At 42.2% G+C, this 21,395-nt stretch overlaps 1 protein-coding gene across 1 annotated transcript in view; it reads right to left on the reverse strand.

Annotated features, from left to right (window-relative positions):
• The window catches only part of kmt2a (lysine (K)-specific methyltransferase 2A), a 182,427-nt gene that overhangs the window by 120,496 nt on the left and 40,536 nt on the right, over positions 1-21,395 (reverse strand). The window contains 3 exon segments of the mRNA XM_038778603.1: positions 2,537-3,864; positions 3,867-5,198; positions 16,557-16,635. Of these exon segments, the coding sequence (XP_038634531.1) occupies positions 2,537-3,864; positions 3,867-5,198; positions 16,557-16,635 (2,739 nt within the window).

Here is a 21,395-nt window from a genome sequence, read left to right on the forward strand (position 1 = left end):
CTTTGGGGAGGCCACACCTGAAGTACTGTGTGCAATTTTGGTTGGCAGCTTATAGGAAGGATGTGATTGCTCTGGAGGAAGTGCAGAGGAAATTCATCAGGAGGTTGGATAGGCTTGGGTCACGAGGGGACACAAGTTCAAGGTGAGAGGCAGGAGGTTTAGGAGGATTTGAGGGAAAACATTCTTACCCTGGAGGTGGTGACAGTGTAAAATGCACTGCCTGGGAGGGTGGTAGAGGGGGGTTGCCTCACATCCTTTAAAAAGTAACTGGGTGAGAACGGCATGTTATAACATTCAAAGTTATGGGACAAGTGCTGGCAAATGAGATTAGGTTGGTAAGTCAGGTGTTTTTTATGTGTCATTGCTGACTCAATGGGCCGAAGGGCCTCTGTTTTTCTGTGATCTGTAATTGTGAGCTAAAAGAAATGTACTTGTATGACGTAATATCTTATGTGAGTAGATACTTGTAAGATTAAGTTTGTATGAAGTTGACATCATAGATTATCATAGAATTTACAGTGCAGAAGGAGGCCATTCGGCCCATCGAGTCTGCACCGGCTCTTGGAAAGAGTACCCTACCCAAGGTCAACACCTCCACCCTATCCCCATAACCCAGTAACCCCACCCAATACTAAGGGCAATTTTGGACACTAAGGGCATTTTATCATGGCCAATCCACCTGACCTGCACATCTTTGGACTGTGGGAGGAAACCGGAGCACCCGGAGGAAACCCACGCACACACAGGGAGGATGTGCAGACTCCGCACAGACAGTGACCCAAGCTGGAATCGAACCTGGGACCCTGGAGCTGTGAAGCAATTGTGCTATCCACAATGCTACCATGCTGCCCCAACACCAGTGACATAACACCAGTGTAAAGAAAACTTCATAATTATGAACTATGATTCTATTAGAGGGGGTTACAGTGTGAAAAAGAAATAAAATACATAAGCATGTGGCCATTGCTTAGCAACTGGAGGCCATTGTAAGGTAGAAAAAGCTTTTAAATTTTAGTTTTAGCTGACTACATTGACGTTGAAAAGTGAACATCTCTCAATTCTGCTAGGGGAAGCTGAACATGACGAGAGTTGCAAAGTTGCAGGCTTCTGAAGAAACTAGATACAATCCATATAACCTGGGAATTGGAACAGAAGGAATGTCTAAGATAATTTAAGTTCAGAGAACAGGGACCAAGGTATTGTTCAGAAGAATTCAAGGAAGAGAAACAAAGTGTTCTGAGTTAAAGAGACAATTGCAGTAACTAGATTTAAAGTGGGTCAGCAGATTTGATGTAAATGAAACATTAATACAGTCTGGGAATCGAGAGTTGAAGCAATTGTGAACAGTTTGTACACAATCAAGCCAAGAAATCCTAAAGAGGTTCGTGTAATTTCCTGGACTGGATTCGCTGTTAAAAGTGGAGTGGAAGCTTTCTTTAAAAACATAATTCGTAAAACATGTTCTGGGTTTCGGAATACAAACCACCAATGGAAAGCATAACTGTGAATCAAGATTTTAAAATGTGTTTTTTTGGGGAGTGGCGTTTGGAAACTCTCATGTGACAATCATCTGGGGGGGATTCTGATGAGAAATCTACAGGCACTAACTTGAGGTTTAAAGGAGAGTGTATTTGTATACTACAACCATCTTGTGTGTTTCAAGGGATGTGCTACTGAGACCATTGCAGTCTAAGATATATCTTGCAATGATTGCGTTAATCATAAAATCTGTGTGTATTTGTTAAACTAAGCGGAAGTAAAGGAGTATTGTATAATAATCCAACTTTTCATGTCTTCATTTTTTTTCCAACTAATTAGTGGTCCTGTGATTCTGTTCTTCCATGTTTTATTTTAAAGAAATAAAAGGTATGGTCTTTTGAACTAAGATGACATTCTGGAATCTTCCCATCCAGTTATAACATCAATTCGGATCAACAGAGCCAAAAACTGCATAATTAGGGTTAAACTCCTTCAATATGCCGAGTAAAACTGAGCTTCCATGACAGAACAAACAGAAACTTTCAAGCTTGCCGGCGTTAAGGGGAAGCCATGGATTGTGTACAATCTGCCAATTTTCAGAGTTCTTAGTGCTGTTAACTATTGCACACAGCATTGCTTGGACCAATCTGAAGCAGTTATGGTCCCCTAATGACAAGGATATTACTGACATTGACAAGGTGGAGAGAAAAGGAAAATAATTCCAGGTAATTCAACCTTTCAAGTTATCAGGTGAGGAAGCTTATTAGCTTTATTTGGAAGAGTCTGCACCTGAAGATAACGAAGGAAATGAAATGTTAAATAAGTCAACTATCCACTCTAAAGAATCAAATATTAGCAGCTGCAAAGTAAAAACTGGAACTTGACAAACAGAACCAGATGAGACAGCAAAAATGGGATTGACACTATTAGATACATACCTTCATGAGGAAAGAGCCTGCAATGTAGTAAAATGTGTCAGAGCTCCATTTTCTGAACTACTGTTACTTCAAAGTCAAATAAACGTATATTATAAACAAACTTAAATCATAACAGTTACCTGGGATCTTGTTGGATCAGCTATTTTTAATGACTTGCTCTTTTCAATTTTGCAGAGCTGTGCTTTGGCCCTTCTCAGTAGGTTTGCAACTCTCTTATCTGTCGTTGGCATCTTGTCTGCTTGTGCGAGCATATTACTAATAGCGGGTGCAGAATGTTTAAGAGTACCAGATGTGAGCATGGCGGTAATGGAAGAATGTGGGGCAAGCTTGTCTTTATTGCCTATGGACGCAGCTGTACTGTTTTCAGTATCACCTTTCACAGACCCTACCTCTTCAGATCCAAGTCTGCCTTTCTTTGAGTTTTTATTCTTCACATCAGACAGTGTTGAGGAAGGGCCATCTCCCAGTATCACTCCGCCTTTATCTATTAGATTCAATTTTTTGGCCCTCCCTGAAACTTTCTTCATTGAAGATGAAGCAGCTACATCCTCGCGAACAGCTCTGTCATCATCCATTGTCCTGGGAAAAAGAAATAATGGTGCAGCAGACTGAACCTCTGTCCCCTTACTCTGAGACTTCTTTTCTTTCTCTTTCCTAGTTTCTCGTTTATTTTCCTTTTCTTTGTCTCGATCCCTGTCTTTCTCAGACCCTTTCTCATTATCTTTCTCTTTGGATAAATCTTCAGTTAACCTGTCTTTGTTTTTTCCTTTGTCCTTTTGGGCACTTGGTGCGAGCGATGGAAACAGTGGAGATGTTGGACTGGACGAGTCTCCAGTGAAGCTGTCCCCTGGAGTGGTCTGTCTAGACCCCAGCTTTGTTCGACCATCTTTATCCTTCACTGTTCCCTCAGTCTGCACCAAACTACCAAGAGGGGGAGTTAAGGCACCAGTTAGGATGGAGCTTACAGGAGATGAGGAGGCTACGGCAGCCTGCGGAGTGATTGGCGATAAGTCTGCAGAAATCAGTCGTCCACTTCTGGTTCTCATGGAGTGTGAGGGAGATTTCGGATCAGTGCGGCTTGGTATATGCATCTCTTTCTTCTTCCTTCTGGAAGAATGTCCTTTACCTGAAACCGAAGATCGGCCCACAGAGTGCGACGACACAGTAACAGACTCAAAAATTCTGGAGTGAGCTTCACTAGGAGTGAATCGTGGGGCACGGAGTAGGGGACTTCTCTTATGAGTATCAAACCTGGAGGCAGGGTGAAGCTGAGAGAAAAAGCGAGGTGGAGGGGTGCTGGAGGATGCGTGGAACCTGGATGGCAAGCCAACATCTTCAGGAGTCAGTGGTGACGTTATGAAGTTATCGAATATCGGTTTGCGGATGAGTCCCTCTTTGGCATACTTTGCTGAGGAGAAGTACTGATGCGATTCCGGCCTCAGGTTTTGAGAGATGTCCATTTGAACGTCGGCTCTCTCAAGATAGACTTCCGCTTTTCCGGCAGAGCTGTTGGTGGTGGAATGAAAGGTATTGTTGGAGGCATCAGCCACGGAGAGTGATCAGACATATTTGAAGATTGTTGTAGGGGAGGGGGAGGTGAAAGCAAGGGTGGTGGAGGAGATGATGATGATGATGATGATATTGGCTGAGGTGATGAAGTTGGCAATTTCTTGCTCACCGTATTGCTTCTTTCCGGCATTGAGAATCGGTGACCCTTTTTGTCCATGCCTCCTGATTCACTGGACTGCGAAGTATTTAAGCAACTATGCAAGTCTGTGGACTGGCTTGGTACTTCAGGAAGAGTGTGTAATTCATCAGATGCCTGTGAATCAGTGGAGGTGACACTGGGGCTGCTTGACCTGGAAGAATCGGAGGACATTTGTGAAGAATGCTGCGAAACAGCACTAGACTTTTCACTAGACCCACAAGATATTGTGCTGAACCGACCAGTTGGTGTTGACTCTAGCCGTGGAACCTTGACAGGAGGAATATAGCTGTCGTCTTCAATAAATCTTTTTGGAGTCTTAATAATCCTTGAGGAAATGGCACTGATTACTGGCATGATAAACTGACGAATATTTTTCAACTGAGGTGAAGCCATCCGTTTCTGCGCTCCTTTTTTGGCTCTCTGCAGCAATTGTTTAGCAATAGTTGCATCAGTTCGTTTTGTGACAGGAACAACTCGGACAGGTTTAGTTATCCTCCGGGGCCTCTGCCTGACATTAGTCTTCACCTCCTTGGTCACTGACGGTTTTGGTGTTGGGGTGACATCTTTCTCCTTACGAAATCTCTTTTGCTTCTTGGGTTGTGGTGGAACAAGCAGTTTTGGAACTGTTTTTAATCGCTCTGAAGATGGTGGCCTCCCTCTCCTTCGTTCAATCTTACCCCCGTTGCTGTTTATCTGTAGCTTAGCTTTCTTTACTTTGGACTGCAAAGGGGACAGTTTGACTGCCCGTAGCTTCTTGATTTTTGTTGCCTGCTGCAACAATGCAGAAGTTTTCTTTTTCACTTTCTTTTCTTTTTCACTTTTTTGCTTTTCTGTTTTCCCATTTGTTGTCTCTTTCTTGTCATGCAAAAAATGAAGCTTTGGATTGCTCAACACTGGAGGCCGACCTCTCCTCCTCTCCCCACTGCTTAGTTCTTGCTTCTTTTCTTTTTCAACAGGCTTTAACTCCGGCTTGTTTGGAGGAGATAGTGCAGAGGGTGAATCCGATAACACATCTGAACTCTGAGACGAAAATGTCCTTTGTCTTCCTCGAAGCTTCCTTTGAGGTGATTCGACTAAAAGTTAAAGACAAATTTTTATGTTCAAAATTATGGAAACTTAATCAGTAAAATATATTTAATACAAGACAAATTACTTCTTCATCCATAGTAATTACAGTAGCATTGATTGAAAAAAAGCAAATGCTAAAAACTGAAAGCAGTTTTTATTTAGGATTTATAATGAACAAACATTATTTTCTTTCTTTCCTGATGCTGATAGGCCTGCTATTTTCCTTTAAGCAGTTACCATTGGACCTCAAATCGAGATGAATGGGCTGTGCTACTAAATGGGGTAAGTATGATCACTACAATGCAACCAACATTTGTGTCCCTAAAATCAAAATAAGAATATAGGGGGAAACACAACCAAGATGAATAATGAACTGAAAGGACCAATCCAATTTTAGCAGAAATATGTTTTAAGATTACTCTTAGATGAATGTGGCATGGGAGTGCCCCTTTAAGAAATGTTTTGTATTATCACATGGCTTCAGTGATGTCATTGTGTGGGTGGAGCTGGGCTGTGGCTCTGGGTTTTTAGTTTCATTTTTGAGCTGGGAGCTGGCTGTGGTTCTGAGTTTTACTTTTGTTTACACATTTTGGAAGCTGGATTCAGACAGAGAAGTCTTGTGTGTGTGTGTCTCTCTCTCTCTCTGCATGTTAAAAGGTGTCTCCAGATCACTTGATAACTTAAAAGTGCTGTTTTCTGGAAGGAATTCAAACCTACTGTTTTGGTAAAAGGGTTTCCTGGTTTTATGGGATGTTGTTATTAAATTGGAAACAGCTTACGGGGGGAAGATATTAAGTGTTATTTATAGAGTACTGTGGAGTACTGTGTGGGATATTTCTGTTTGTAGTTGATAAAAATGCTTACTGTGTGTGTTTATAAAAATGTTAACAGAATTCATAGAATAAACTTTGTTTTTGATTTTAAAAAGTGCTTAAGGCCTCTGTGGAATAACACCTGAAAGGCAGGCCCTTGTGCTCCTCATAACCAAAACCTATAAACAGTTGTAGGTCAGGTGAACTCCATGATATACTTTGGAGTTTTCTAAACCCTGACCCATAACACATAGGACAGGTATTGCGCTCAGCTTAAGCCAACAAACGCAACTATCAGGGCATCCAAACAGTTAGTGGAAATGATGAATATGGATATTGATATAGCAATAGTAAAATTCTTCGTCTGCTGGCTAAGTTGGGGTTAAGAGGTGGAGAGGGTCATCAGTGACCATGACAGGAGGGACACGTCGGTGACCAGGGAGGTGTCGGCTTTCAGCTGCAATCTCCATAGTTTTAAGGCAGAGGATTCCTGCTCCTCCTGGATCTATATTAAGTTAAGTATACTTTAAGATGTTACCTTTAAAGACTGTCTGTTAGGCAGCACTGACTGCATTTTCCTGAACATTGGGTTGTTTGGAGCAGCCGGTGATGACAGTGTGTCATAGAGGACCTGAGGTGATAAGCTGCATGTGAAAAACAAATCCACACAATCCTTACAGTGCTGGAGGACGCCATTTGGCCCAACGAGTCTGCATCGACCCTTTGAAAGAGCACTCTACTTAGGCCCACTTGCGCACTCTATCCCCATAACCCTAAACTTAGATCATGTCCAATCTACCAAACCTGCACATCTTTGGACATTAAGGGAAAATTTAACACGACCAATCCACCTAACCTGCACATCTTTGGACAGTGGGAAGAAACCAGAGGATCTGGAGGAAACCCATGCAGACAAGGGGAAAATGTGCATATACACATAGAGTCACCCAAGATCGGAATCGAACCTGGGTTCCTGACGCAGTGAGACAGCAGTGCTAACCATGGTGCCACCGTGCCACCAGTACCTTAAGGTCTGTTCCAGGCATAGACAACAGACACCGTTTTGTGCCTATATATGACTAGCAGGGAATTTCAGGCTTGCGATGTGTTTTTACCCGCCATATTGGAGGCTTTATGGGACTGCAAATCAAATTTCTAGGCCCCAATATTTGAACTTTCAAAACATTATGCAAATGTGCCATACCTGGAGCTGAGAGAGCAAAGAAGCTTAGATATAGTGTTCATTTTTTTTTATTTAGAGTATCCAATTCATTTTTTCCAAGTAAGGGGCAATTTAGCGTGGCCAACACACCTACCCAGCACATCTTTGGGCTGTGGGGTGAAACCCACGGAGAATGTGCAAACTCCACGCAGATAGTGACCCAGAGCCGGGATCTAACCTGGGACCTCGGCGTCGTGAGGCAGCAATGCTAACTACTGTGCCACTGTGCTGCCCCAAATAGGGTGTTCATAATAATGAACAGATTTGAGAGCAAATGAGAAACTGTTTCCAATGGCAGAACAATTGGTAACCTATGAATGTAAGATATAGTCCTGCAACCTTGGAGCATAGATCCCGGGTTAGATAGGAACATAGAACATACAGTGCAGAAGGAGGCCATTCAGCCCATCAAGTCTGCACCGACCCACTTAAGCCCTCACTTCCACCCTATCCCCGTAACCCAATAACCCCTCCTGACCTTTTGTGGTCACTATGGGCAATTTATCATGGCCAATCCACCTAACCCGCAAATCTTTGGGCTGTGGGAGGAAACCGGAGCACCTGGAGGAAACCCACACAGACATGGGGAGAATGTGCAGACTCCGCACAGACAGTGACCCAGCAGGGAATCGAACTTGGGACCCTTGCGCTGTGAAGCCAGAGTGCTAATCACTTGTGCTACCATGCTGCCCAAAATGGTTGCATTTTCATAGACAATCATCATTAATGGTAAACGTTCTTGTGTGGTGATCAATTCCAAGTGGAGTCTTGCAGGAATCTATATTAGGCCTTATATGCTTCACTATTTAGATTAAACATCTGGATGAACCCTTGGGCAGGTAAAGAGATTACTATCTGATCTAGTACTGATGAACCCTCCTCTAGCATAGGTAGGTAGATATAATGACCATCATTTATTTGCTGTCTGCTGTACTCCAGTTCTTTTATTCCATTCATTCTTGGAATTAAGAGTATCAGCAGCCAGTCCAAAATTTACTGCCATCCCCTAACTGCCCTTGAGCAGGTGGTGGTGAGCTGCCTGTTGCTTGCTGGGGAGTTTCAGAGGATAGTTACGAGTCAACAACAATGTGCACGTCTGACGTCACATTGCAGGCCAGATAAAGTGCAGCAGATTTCTCCCCTGAAGAACATGAGTGAAACAATTAGGTTATCACAACAATCCAGTAGTTTCATGACCATTATTATTGAGACTAGATTTATGTTCCAGATTAATTCACAAAACTTCAATTCCTCCAGCTGCCATGGTGGAATCTGAACCGATGTTTCCAGAACATTAGTTTGAGCATTTGGATTACAAGTCCAGTAACACTCCTAGTATACTACCATCCCCCTGAAGTATACACAAAACAAAGTCAAAACAACTTTTTTGTGTTTGAAGTGGGCATCCGAGTATCTTTTTTATTGAAAACAAAATTGTTTTCATATTCATCAGATGCAATTTTAAAACATCGGCATCTTTGCATTCGTATTTGTTTCTTGAAAAATCTGTTGGGATTGACAGCATCCCCCCCCCCCCCCCCCCCCCACCACCACCACACCCCCACCCAATGTGGACTTCTGGTTGTACAAGAGAATAGCAATGGTTACAATATGTAGTCTAGCTAGTTACTAACAACAAACTATAATCAGCTGACAGCGTATCAGGAATTCAGTCACTTTCATCAGCTTCTCCATGGAAGGACAAGAACAATGCAGACATAAAAATTAGATGGCTGAAGGTAGAGCTAGTGAAGAGAATTTTGTACTTCACAGCTGGAAACATTTGTACATTGTCGCACGAGGAAGACTCAATGGTGCATTCAGTTAGTACATTTTCATCTCAAAGGTATGAGGTTGAACCTAGCCCAAGTACATTGAATAAATCTGTTCCTTCTCTGTGAGGATCCCTTGTGAAATGACTTTGGGCTAATTGTCCAATTTTCTGTCTTTTTCAGCAGCCTATGTGTATGTCCCACAAATAAACTTACAGCCAGATGTGGATCAAATGATAGCATTCTCGCCTCGATGTCGTTTCTGGATTCACGTCTCACTCTAGACATTTAAGCATGAAACTCTAGACTAACAATCAAGTGCAGTACTGAGGGAGAATCCCTTCAGATAAGAAGCTAAACTAATATCCTATCCCCTATCTCGGGTAAATGCAAAGATTCCATGACACTATTTTGAAGAAGAGCAAGGGAAATTTTCCAGCCGTCCTGGTCAATATTCACTCCTCAACTAACAACACTGCAAAAAATGTAACTGGTCATAACCAAATTGTTGTTTGCAAGTGTTTGCTATGCACAAATTGGCTGCTGCATTTCCTCCAAGTGGCTAAACTTTAAAAGTACTTAATTGGCTGTAAAGCACTTTGTTTGTTACATCCTGAGATTGTGACTGATGCTATATAAACGCCATTGACTATTTAAACTTTGTAATCAAAAATATAATGTTGAAGTCTGTAGATGACACCAAACTGGGAGGGACAGTCAACATGGAGGAGGACTGCAACAAGTTACTCAAAGGCATGAATAAACTTGTAGAATGGGCATATAATTGACAAATTAATTTCAACATCAATAAGAGGTATTACATTTTTGTAATAAACAATAAGAGGTATTACATTTTTGTACGAAAAATAAGGAGATCAAATATTGGTTCAAAAATATGACACTCCGGCCCAGATTTTCGAATGACAGAATTGTCAAGAATTCTAGCCCGGCCCCAAACCTGCCATTTGCAGTCTTCGTGGGGACGGGACTGGCCGAGGTTCAAGCATGCACGATTCACTGGCCATTTAAATCGCCAGCTTCCTCCACTGAAGTGAGATTTTGGAAGGATTTTGTAGAATCAGTGTGCAGATTAGAACAGGTAAGAGGAGGTCTAAATTTGGTGGATACATCTGAACAGGCAAGGTACCCCCTTTGGAGAGGTACGGCTTTAGGATAGAGTCCCGGGACACCTTTAGGAGGTAAGACACCCACCCTTTGGAATTGTTAAAAGTGAACGTGAATATGCACTTCTTATGCCGAAACTCAGTGGAACTGACATGTTGTAAAAGACCTGTCCAACTGTCAATGATCTGTCCAGCTGTCAAGGAAATGGCAACGAGCTTTCCAGCTGTCAAGGAACTGTCCGGCTATCAAGGAACTGGCAAAGAGATGTACAGATGTCAAGAAAATGGTAAAATGTTTTCCATCTGTCAAGGAACTATCCAGCTGCCAAGGAACTGTAAATAGTCTGGGTCTGTATTCCTTGGAGTTCAGTAGGGCATGGTTTGGCAGAGGTTAAGGCATAGGTAGTGCAGGGAGAATAAGGGCTGGAGAGATGTTTTTTGTTTTATTATTCTTTTCCATTTATTGAAACACAGTGCCGGAGCACAGGGGCATACCTTGCGCCAAACCCACCTAAGCACCCAACAGCTTGCGCATCTACTCCAGGGTTTCCCGCCTTAACCTCTGCCAAACCATGCCCTTCTACACACCCCCATTGCCACCATTTCCCCATGTCAACTTAGTACTACCTCATGCAACCCACCCTCAACCCTTTGCCATTACCCCTTCCATGCCAACTTACCTAGTATCCTTGGACAGTTCCTTGACAGCTTTGAACCTTCCTGGACATGTTTCAAAAAGTTTTACACCTGTTGGAGAGGCTTGACAGCTCATTTCAGTTCCTTGATAGTTAGACTGCATTTTTACAGGTCCTTGACAGCTGGGCAACTCATTAACATTTTCTTGACATCTAAAGAGCTCTTAGACAGCTGGACAGTTATTTTACAATCCCATGACAGCAGGGAGGTTCCTTGATTACTGGACAGTTCCTTGACCACTGGACAGTTTCTTGACCGCTGGATAATTCATTGACAGCTGGACAGCTCTTCTACAATTCCTTGGCAGCTGGACCGTTCCTACACAGCTGGGCAGTTCTTTTACAGGTCCTTCACAGATGGACAGTTGCTTAGCTGCTGGGGAGCTCTTTTACAGTTCCTTGACAGTTGGACAGATCCTTGACAGTTGAACAGTTCGACAGTTGGGCAACTCTTTAACATTCCCTTGACAACTGGACAACTCTTTTGCACTATAAATAGAAGCTGGAGGAGGCTACCAGGCCCTTCACGCCTGTCCCTCCAATTAGTACGATAATGGCTAATCTATGCCGGCCTCATTTCTTTTTCTGTGCCATTTCCCCACCCATAGCCCTCTTTTCCTTGATCTATCAAATATTTATCCACCTCAACGTTAAATATTTCTAATGATCCAGCCTTCAACAATCTCTGAGGCAGAGAGTTCCAGAGATTTACCACCCTCTGCCAAAAGATGTTTCTGCACACTTGGTTTTAAATGACCAGCCCTTTTTCTTGTAGCTTTGTCCCCTTGTTGGAGACTCTCCCACTATTTAAAACATCTCACCACCTACCCTGTCAAGCCCCCTCAAGATCTTGTATGTTTGAATTTCTGCTTTAGGATTTGAAGGTTTATAAAAATATTACATACACCTGAGAATTTATGTCAGCAGTTTTCAAAAGCTGCGAGACCCGTCAGCATTAGACATTTGGAAAATGTTGTTGTTTGTAAATAAATTAGATATGCACTCCCTGGGGCCAATTTAACATCTGGCACAAGCCTTTTGTTTTGGCCATGGTTGCCTCCTGTGGCTATGCTATTTTGCCCTGATTTGTCCCGCCCAGACTCTCTTCTCAGCCCACACCAAATCCCACTCTGACTGAAAATCCGACACACTATTTTTGAAGGTCGGGTTCACTGAGCTGGGAATAACCCAGCCCAGGGGAGACAATTTGTAGCTGAATTGGGTAAGGGAGCAAAGTGAACTGGAGGTACGATTACACAAATCATTGCAAGTTTCGATGCAGGTCAATAAGGCTGTATGAAAACATGCACTAGGATTTATTGCTGGAGATACAACTCAAAACGTTGCAGCTGAAAAAGACAAAATGCTCATCTAAACTTGTATTGAACCTTGGCTAGAATGCGCTTGGACTGGTTTGCACAGCTCTGGTTGCCAAATTATGAAACAGATATAAAGGCATTGGAGAAGGTGCAATAAAGATTCACAACAAAATTACGAGAACTGTAAGATTATACCGACTAGGAAATGATAAACAAAGTATGATCTCTTTTATTTTGAATAGAAAGCTGAAGAGTAGCCCAAGAGGCTTTTAAAATTATGAATGATTTTGGCAAAGTAAACAAAGGGGTTTTCACTTATAGCAATGAGCAACCTTCAAAGCTATTAATTCATCAAGAAATCAAGTAAGAGATCCAGTCAAAAAGTCTTCACCTGGAGAGTGGTGGTAATGTGGAACTTGTTACTCCAGGGAGTAGTTGTGGTGAATAATAGATGTAATTAAGGGAAGCTATGTAAGCATGTTTGGGAGAAGAGAATAGTGGATTATGCTGATGAACTTAGATGAGAAGGATAGGAAGAGGCTACAGTGGAGCATAAAGACCAGCATGGACTGGTTGGGCTGAATGATCTGTTTCTGTGCTACATGGTGTGAGCGTTCCTCTTTTCATGCACCTATTAACTTATTTATCTAAAGCTAACAGATCTTTATATTCTGTTGTAAGAGTTATCGAGCTACTAAAAACATGAAGGGAGCATTATCCAAATATCCAGTGATTGAAATTCAAACACAATAGCTAGCAAGCAAACAACACAAACACAAACAGAATTGCGCTAAGAGGTTCATGGCATTGTGAATCAAAGATTATGAGAGATGGCCAATAGGCTGGTCAATAGACTGGTTTCAGATTGGAGAGTGAGGTGGAGCTGGAGAAGTAATGAGACCCATCTCAGAGAAAAATATGTTGTGCAGGAAGAGAAGTAATGGCTGCAAATACTCTGGTTGTGTTCAGACAGGGAGCAACTGAACCACGCAAACACAGTCCCATGGAACAGGACAACTAAGGGAGTGGACAGTTGAGGATACTAAAGAAAAGATACCCACACCACATTCACGATATCATTCATAAAACCATGTACATTTCAGCCGCAAACTATCAATGAAAAAGCCATAGCCATAGTTAGAATAGTTAGACAAGTTATTTAGCCCATCAAGTCTGAAAAAGTATACTTCTCTCTAGGAACACTCAGTTCAATGCCATTCTCATACTGGGCTCTTCCACCATTCAGAAGCTACTTTAAGCAAATTTATCATTTGCTCTTCAGAGGTTCTTCGCCTAAATTTAGCAATTTAATGGTAAATGAAAACCGTGCTATGGGACTAATTGATTCCTCTCAAAGGGACCACATAAGCACAATGGGCCAAACAGCCTCTTTCTGTGCTTTATGATACTACAGTGTTATTTTAGTACTGGTGTTAACACTCTTTAGATTAACATCAATATTACAGCAGTGGTCATTGGAAAATCTATACTATGAACTTTGCTTCATCAACAGCTTGAGGTAGAGATATTCAGATTCCAATAATCCTTGGCATATAGACTTTTTCCCTGATCTCCCTTTTAATTATTTTTGTGATTACCTTATGTTTGTGCCCTCTTATTACCATTTTGCTGCCCAGTGGAACAAGCCAATTGTTTACATTATAAATCTCCATAATTGTTATTGTGTTATTATTATGCATCTTCTTATTTAAATCCATTGCTGATGTCATCATTAAACTCAATGACATCATTAGTTGCCTGTGTTAACTTGTTCTATTCTATTACTGTTATTTCAATGTTTAGCTAGTCGCTCTGTTGTGAGTCTATTCTGTATTTTAAACTTTATTATTTTTATAAATTAAAGATTAACTTTTTTTTAAATTTAGAGTACCCAATTACTTTTTCCAATTAAGAGGCAATTTAGAGTGGCCAATCTACCAATCCTGCACATCTTTTGGGTTGTGGGGGTGAAACCCACGCAGACACGGGGGGAATGTGCAAACTCCACAAGGACAGTGACCCAGGGCCGGGATTCGAACCCGGGTCCTCAGCGCCATAGGCAGCAATGCTAACCATTGTGCCACCGTGATGCACTGATTAAAGATTAACTTTAAGATTAATGTGTTTAGACAACCTTTTTGTGGTAAAGCCTTAATCTTACAGAAAAGGAAGGAATCATGATTTTGACTCTAGATCGGAAATATTATCTTTGACTTTCTCACGCAACAGATCCACGTATCTGGCTGAATATTTTTAGCATTTTCTGTTTGTATTTTGCAGTTTCAACATTGGCAATATTCCACTTTTTGTCACCCCTGAATCTTCTCCCCTCCAATAAAAAAGTCCCAGCTTGTCAACTCTCACTTCGTAACTACAAAAATTCACACAGTTGCAGAAAAAGTGCCCAACTTTGATGGTCCCAAAACCTCACGAAAACACTCAACTGGTACAGAAACTGTTGCATTGCAACATCTGTGGAGCAAGAAAAGAGTTAACATTTCAGGTTGATGGCTTTTCTCAGAAGGCGAAAAAAAACTGCTCCTTTAGGCCTCGCAAAAAAACCCTATGCCCGACTGCCGGACCTGCCTAACCCAAATTGCCACTTCCCCTCAACATGATTGTCAGCCGATTCCCCATCAGAACTGGTTATTCTCGGGCAGCACGGTGGCCTAGTGGTTAGCACAACCGCCTCACGGCGCTGAGGTCCCAGGTTCGATCCCGGCTCTGGGTCACTGTCCGTGTGGAGTTTGCACATTCTCCCCGTGTTTGCGTGGGTTTTTCCCCCACAACCCAAAAATGTGCAGAGTAGGTGGATTGGCCACGCTAAATTGCCCCTTAATTGGAAAAAATAATTGGGTAATCTAAATTTTTTTTTTAAAAAAGAGAACTGGTCATTCTCCCGCTCTCACAAACCAGAAAGCGCCAGAGTGCAGTTTACCAAATCAGGGCAAAATAGCATAGCCTCAGGAGGCAACCATGGCCAAAACAAAAGGCTTGTGCCAGGTGTTAAATTGGCCCCAGGGAGTGCGTATATAATTTATTTACGAACAACAACATTTTCCAAATGTCTAATGCTGACGGGTCTAGCAGCTTTTGAAAACTGCTGACATAAATTCTCAGGTGTATGTAATATTTTTATAAACCTTCAAATCCTAAAGCAGAAATTCCCTGAAATATCAAAATATGAGTTGGAAGAATTTACAATTCTTAAAAGTTATTTTTCCTCTGTTATGAACCAGAGTTTGTGCACAACATCAGGCACAAATATCAAAATGCCAAAAACAGAATCATATGAGCTCTACCGATGGCCTATTAGCACATTCCCCAGTGAAGCATTAAACAATACAAACGAGAGGGAAGCAATTGAGCCATAAACAGGATGCAGAAACAAAAGTCAGCTCAAATTAGGCTCTTGATTGCTACCTAAAAACATCTGCTGAAAAGTATGCACATCTGGAAAGCAGATGAGGACAGGTCCAGACTCAGCTTTGATGTACCTTGGTTGTTCAACAAGTAAAGTCACCATAGTCCCAGATGACCATAGGCTGGTTTCCCCTTTGGGGGCGAGCTAACTGGTGGAGGATCACCACACCTCAGGCAAGGGCCAAGGTTGAGAAGACAAGGGCTTCACGAATAACCTCGTAAGGGAATTGAACCAGTGCTGTTGGCCTTGTTCTGCATCACAAACCAGCTGTCCAGCCAACTGAGGTCTAGCTCCCACAATATGAATATCTACTTGGATGAGGTACGAGTAAGCTGCAACCATCCATCAAATTAAATCCAGCAGGTGTCAGGATCTACAGTGATGGACAGAAAACTGAAAAAAGTGCAAAGATTTAAGACTATTAACATGAGCTCTAGAAATTGGACTTTCGTTTAATGAAATACAACTTAAAATTTCAGCAAAATATAACCAGTGGAAGTTGTCCAATGCTGAACGTTGTCCGAATCAACAATTCGAGAAGCAACTTATAAAGAGCATGATTTGGAGTGTTGTTTTGTATGGAAATTAGACTTGGTCCTTACGGAAAGAGACCAGCTTGCAAATGTGGCTTTGAATGAGAATGGAAAGTCTCAGTTGGATAGAAAAAAGTAACAAATGATGAAGTGCTGTAGAGAGTGAACAAATTACATTTGTTGAGCGTAATTCTGAAGAGATAGGTAACCTGGGTAGGGCACATCTCAAGAACAAACAGACTTGTAAGTGGCACGATGGAGGGAAGGTTTCAAGGAAAAAGAGGAAGAGGAGAGAATATTAATGTTGGGCGGCTTTATTTTAAGTTAAGGATAGAGAGGCATGGACAGATTACTACAGGCCAAGGACCTTTCTTCGGGCAGAGCACACATGATTATGATGACAGTGGTGATCAATGTATTTTGGGTCTGTAGAACAGACAGCACAAAAAAAGCAACATTTACCTCTCTGGGGTCTGGAGTGGCATCTTGTAGGGCTTCGTACACTGTTGTCATCTGAGCAGAAACCCAAGAACTGTTCATCCTGAAAGACAAATATAGTCAAATTGTGAAATTAGAAAAACACACATTTTGGACTGACAAGCAGCAAGAAGGTATATTTTAGCTTTTGGGTACAGCGCTACCCTTTCCAGCATTGAAGACCCCAACATTGTTTAAATATGGCAAATGGGCTGCATCAGGGTGCCTAACAGGCGTCCAATGCAGTTCATCAGGCTGAGTTCTCAAATTGGCTATGGCAGCACCAGCAAGCTATGTTTACCATGTAGAGAAGGTAAAAAGCTTACTTTTTATGTTGTCTTTCACATTAAGACACCCCAAATTCTTTACAGTCAACAAGTTGCTTTCATGTGCAGTCAATATTGTTGTTGACAAATGTCAAACCCAATTTGCACACAGCAACATGCCAACTCTGAAAGTACCAGGGCTCCATTCATAAAGTTTATCCTGCAAAGGCTTGCATGGTCCAGTTGTCACGTCTCGTCATTAGAATGGCACTCTTGTCTTAGCTTAAATTTTGATTCCTGTCAGCTCTCCTATCGGCCCCCTCGTTGGCTACCAATTCATTAACATCTCAAATTTAAAATTATTACTAAAGAGAAAGACATGTGCCAAAGCTTTTCACCTTGCATTCATCCGGACAAACACAAGGACACCACATTTCAAGCGATCACAATGACTAAAGGAGAAAGGGGTACTGATTGTTTGGCAAGTTGACTCTGTTTGGACGGATTATTGGCATGCAGAAGGCAACAGGAAACTATAAGCTCCTTGATAATTCAAATAGACTTGAACGTTAACTGGGTGTCTCCCTCTCTCTCTCTACAGATGCTGCCAGACCTGCTCCGTTTTTCCAGCATTCTCTGGTCCTTGCTTCAGATTCCAGCATCTGCAGTATTTTGCTTATTTTAGCCTTTAGCCAATGTTGCTTTTAGTTTATTTATCACAGTCTTAAAACTTGAAATGTTGTCTGATCCTCCCATTTAGTCTCTAGAAATTCAAATATCTTTTTAAAAAGTTAAGTCTCTGGAAGGATCCAAACAATTAAAAATGACCAACATTTATACAGTGCCTTCCACAGCCACAGGAAGTCCTGAAGCACTTTACAGCAAATTAGTATTTTTGAAACATAGCCATTTTTGGTATGTAGGAAACATAGCAGCAAATATGCATACAGCAAGCTCCTACAAACAGCAATGTGACAATGACCAAATTATCTCTTTTAGTTAAGTTAATTAAGGGTTGAATATTGACCAAAAACCGGCAAGAACGCCCCTGCTTTTCTTCACGATAGTGCCACTCGATCATTTGCATTCATTTGAGGGAATACGGAACCTCTGTTTCCAAAGGACTATCAGACGCAACAAGACTGGGCTGCCATCCAACGCTTGGGAAGGTTGTTGACCCTGTCCCAAATCCTGGGAAATGTAAGTTTTACTATTCAGGCAGAGAGGTTATTCATGAAGACCCCACCTTCTCAACTTTGCCTGTTTGCTAAGGTGTAGGGAGCCTCAGGTTAAGGCACCACCACTCTGTTCTCTCGCTCTCAAAGGGGAGAGCAGATTATGGGCCTCTGAGACTGTGCAACATTTACATTTGTAAAGCATGATTATACTGACATTGGAGGAAGGAAGATTTAGTAGTTAAGAGCTAGGTCAAAAGAATGAGTTGGAGTAGCAGTCCATAAATGACTCATTATTTCAATAAAAAATTATACAGTGGAAATGTGTGGAGGAGAAATAGCATGTCAGGTGCCCTATTTGAAACCTATAAAAAAAACATCTCAGTGGAACAATAACCAGCATAGTAACACCAAACCAGAGTCTGGATCCTGAAAGAGTGAGCAGGATCATTTATTAGGCAACCATTTTTCTTGCACCTTGAGTGAGAGGGTGCTTGAAGACTCTCCTCAAATATGTCCACAATAATCACGCCTGAGGCAGAACCGGGCTTACAGAGGCATAAGAGCTGCTGGTGGGGCAAAGAAAAGTCACAAAGAGGAAATTATTTTTCTTTCTTCCCGTTGTCTCATTGACCAGCTGAGAATATAGAGGTGCTCTATTCTAAGGATTGTGCCAACATTATTTTATAGTGCAGCGCAATGAGGTGTGCACACATGGTGAAACTCCGTCCAATTTGCCACTACTGAGATTTCAATCTCAGTGTGAGGGAGTGTGGGCATGAGCCTCTATCGGGTCACTCTGTGTTACACCACCCTACTTAGCCCTTTTTATTTTGACTTTACTTTCTCTCTTCATTATGATTCCATTTGAAGCATATGCTCCGCTTTTCCAGTCATTTTTTATTTATTGGATAAAGCTAGGTTAAAAGACTTCCTTTTGCTGCCCATGAGAATTTTTTTAATGTCCCATAATCAACATGAAAGATTCCCAGAAACGGTAGTTGTTTCAGGGTCAATTGACGTATTTAAAGTGGGGGTGCATCAATATGTGCCACGTAGGAGACTTAACAGTTAAAGGAGTATTAAATGCTCCACTTATTTTCAGGAGATTATGTCTTTAAAATAAAGAATTAATAGATGGGTGAAAGGGAAGTCCAGAAGAGAACAATCCCAAATGGAATACAAACAGAAATTGTTGGAAATACTCAGCAGGCTAGCCAACATCTGTGCAGCAGTAATAAATGGATGTTGCATGGAACAGTCTTGATAAATAACATACTTTCCTTTTAGACATTTTTATGAGTGAACTCAAAGACCAGGAAGCAATATACTTGTGGGTATCAGTTAACATAAAAAGATGAGAATTTTAGTGGATGCAGGATTAGTATTGTGTTTCTGGGCACAGTTTTCAAGGTTTGGTTTATATATAGAAGTGTAGCCTTATATGCAAATGTTTACAGCAATATTATTTTGCTACTGTTCTCGTTTTCAAGTGTACTCAACAGCTTGTGTGGGACTGGAAGCAAACCGATCTCTTCTTGAAACACACATCTCCTGTGGGAAATACCCTAATCATTTTGCAAGTGTACAGCAATTTGGGTGAGAAGTAGTCATATTTTCCTTCACCTACTCAAATCCGCCCTGTTGTTGTAAATGCTTTAATACCAATAATTGTTCTGCATCTATTCCCACTTATACAATCTCATGTGAGGAAACAATTTTTGTTGCATTCTAATATAATGTACTGATAGAATACTGCAGTGTGGGAAGGTGAAGGTGCCACTGATATACATTTTACTTGGTAAATGGACAGACAATGGATGTAATTACACTACAGACTGCAGCAGTTCAAGGAAGCTCATGACCACATTCTCTTTTTTTAAGTATTTTTATTGGGTTTCCATATCTTTTATTTCACAATTCTTCAGTTACATATTACAAAACCTTACCAAAAAAAATAAAAATAAAAAAAGGCAAACAGGAATCAGCACATACATTTACAGGCAATTGTCTTCTTTCTCGCTGTGGTCGTAACCACCTTTTAGTCGGCATGCATCTGTTACAATCCCCAGTATGGCCCGCCCCAAGATCTACCCAGCTCGCAACCCTCACGAGACCTAGCGCGATCTCGCAAGACAGTGCAATGTAAATCCCGTCCATTGTGGACAGGATCACTTTTCGGCAAATCTGCATATTCGAGCGAGACAGCTAGTCTCACTGTAATATGCAGTTTCCCAAGGCACGAGGCATTGGGATCTATCCTCTTTGCCACGGAGACCTCGGGTGGGTGCTGTTCAGTACTGATCTCTATAAATGGGGCCAGATGGAACAGCACTCATAGGGGTCGGCCAGGGGATTGGAGGCCCCTGGTGCATGCACTTTGGAAGGGGTGGTTCCCTGGAATTGCTGGAGTGACCTGGGTACCCTGGCGCGGCGGTGATCAGGCTGGGGTGCAGAAGGGCCCCAGGGACCTATTTCACCTACTCTGCTCTTGGCTATTTCACCCATCCCCCCCATCTCTCTCCCCCCCCCCCCCCACACACACAAATGCCACAATTAGTTTGTCGAATGTGTTGAAAAAGGGCTTGGAGATTAGATCGAGAGGGATTAAGCAGGAAGAGTAATCTGGGTAATACGCTCATTTTGATCGTCTGCATTCTCCCAATCTCTGACTGCCTTCAACAGACTCGTCAGGTTCCATTTGTGGACCCGTGTCCAGTCATGGGCTATTTGGATCCCCAAGTAATAGAATTTGGATCCCCAAGTAACGGAATTTGGTCTGGGCTTACTTGAACAGCAGTCCCACCAGCTTTGTCCCTCCCCTCTGCAGGATCACAGGGACGATCTTGCTCTTGCTTAGGTTAGGCTTGTAACCTCAGTAGGCTCCAAACTCCTATTATCCTTTCCATACTGGTCTGGGGATTTGAGATATAGAGGAGCAGGTGATCCATGTAGAGTGAGACTCTATGCTTTCTGTGCCCCCCCCCTTTGGATCCCTCTCTATTCCTTCGGCGTTCTGAGGACAATCGCCAATGGCTCGGTTGCCTGAGAAACCAGCTGTGGGGATAGCGGGCATCCCTGCCTCGTGCCCCTGTGCAGCCGCAAGTATTTAGAGTTGGTGGTATATGTCCACATACTCGCCATGGGAGCACTGTATAGTAGTTTCACCCAGGAGGTGAACCCTGGTCCAAACCCAAACCAGGGAAATGGCCACCTCTGGTGTTCTTTCCTCAGAGGGGGTCATTATTACATTCAGCACCTGATGTTCAATGTTTCCGCCTGCCCTTGACAAATCCCGTCTGATCCTCCACAACGACCTCCAGCACTCCAGCCACCTCACCAGGGCCTTGCCAGGATCATTGCATCTACGTTGAGTAGCAGGA

This window comes from Scyliorhinus canicula, chromosome 19, assembly GCF_902713615.1.
Source record: "Scyliorhinus canicula chromosome 19, sScyCan1.1, whole genome shotgun sequence".
In the NCBI taxonomy this organism is placed as follows: domain Eukaryota; kingdom Metazoa; phylum Chordata; class Chondrichthyes; order Carcharhiniformes; family Scyliorhinidae; genus Scyliorhinus; species Scyliorhinus canicula.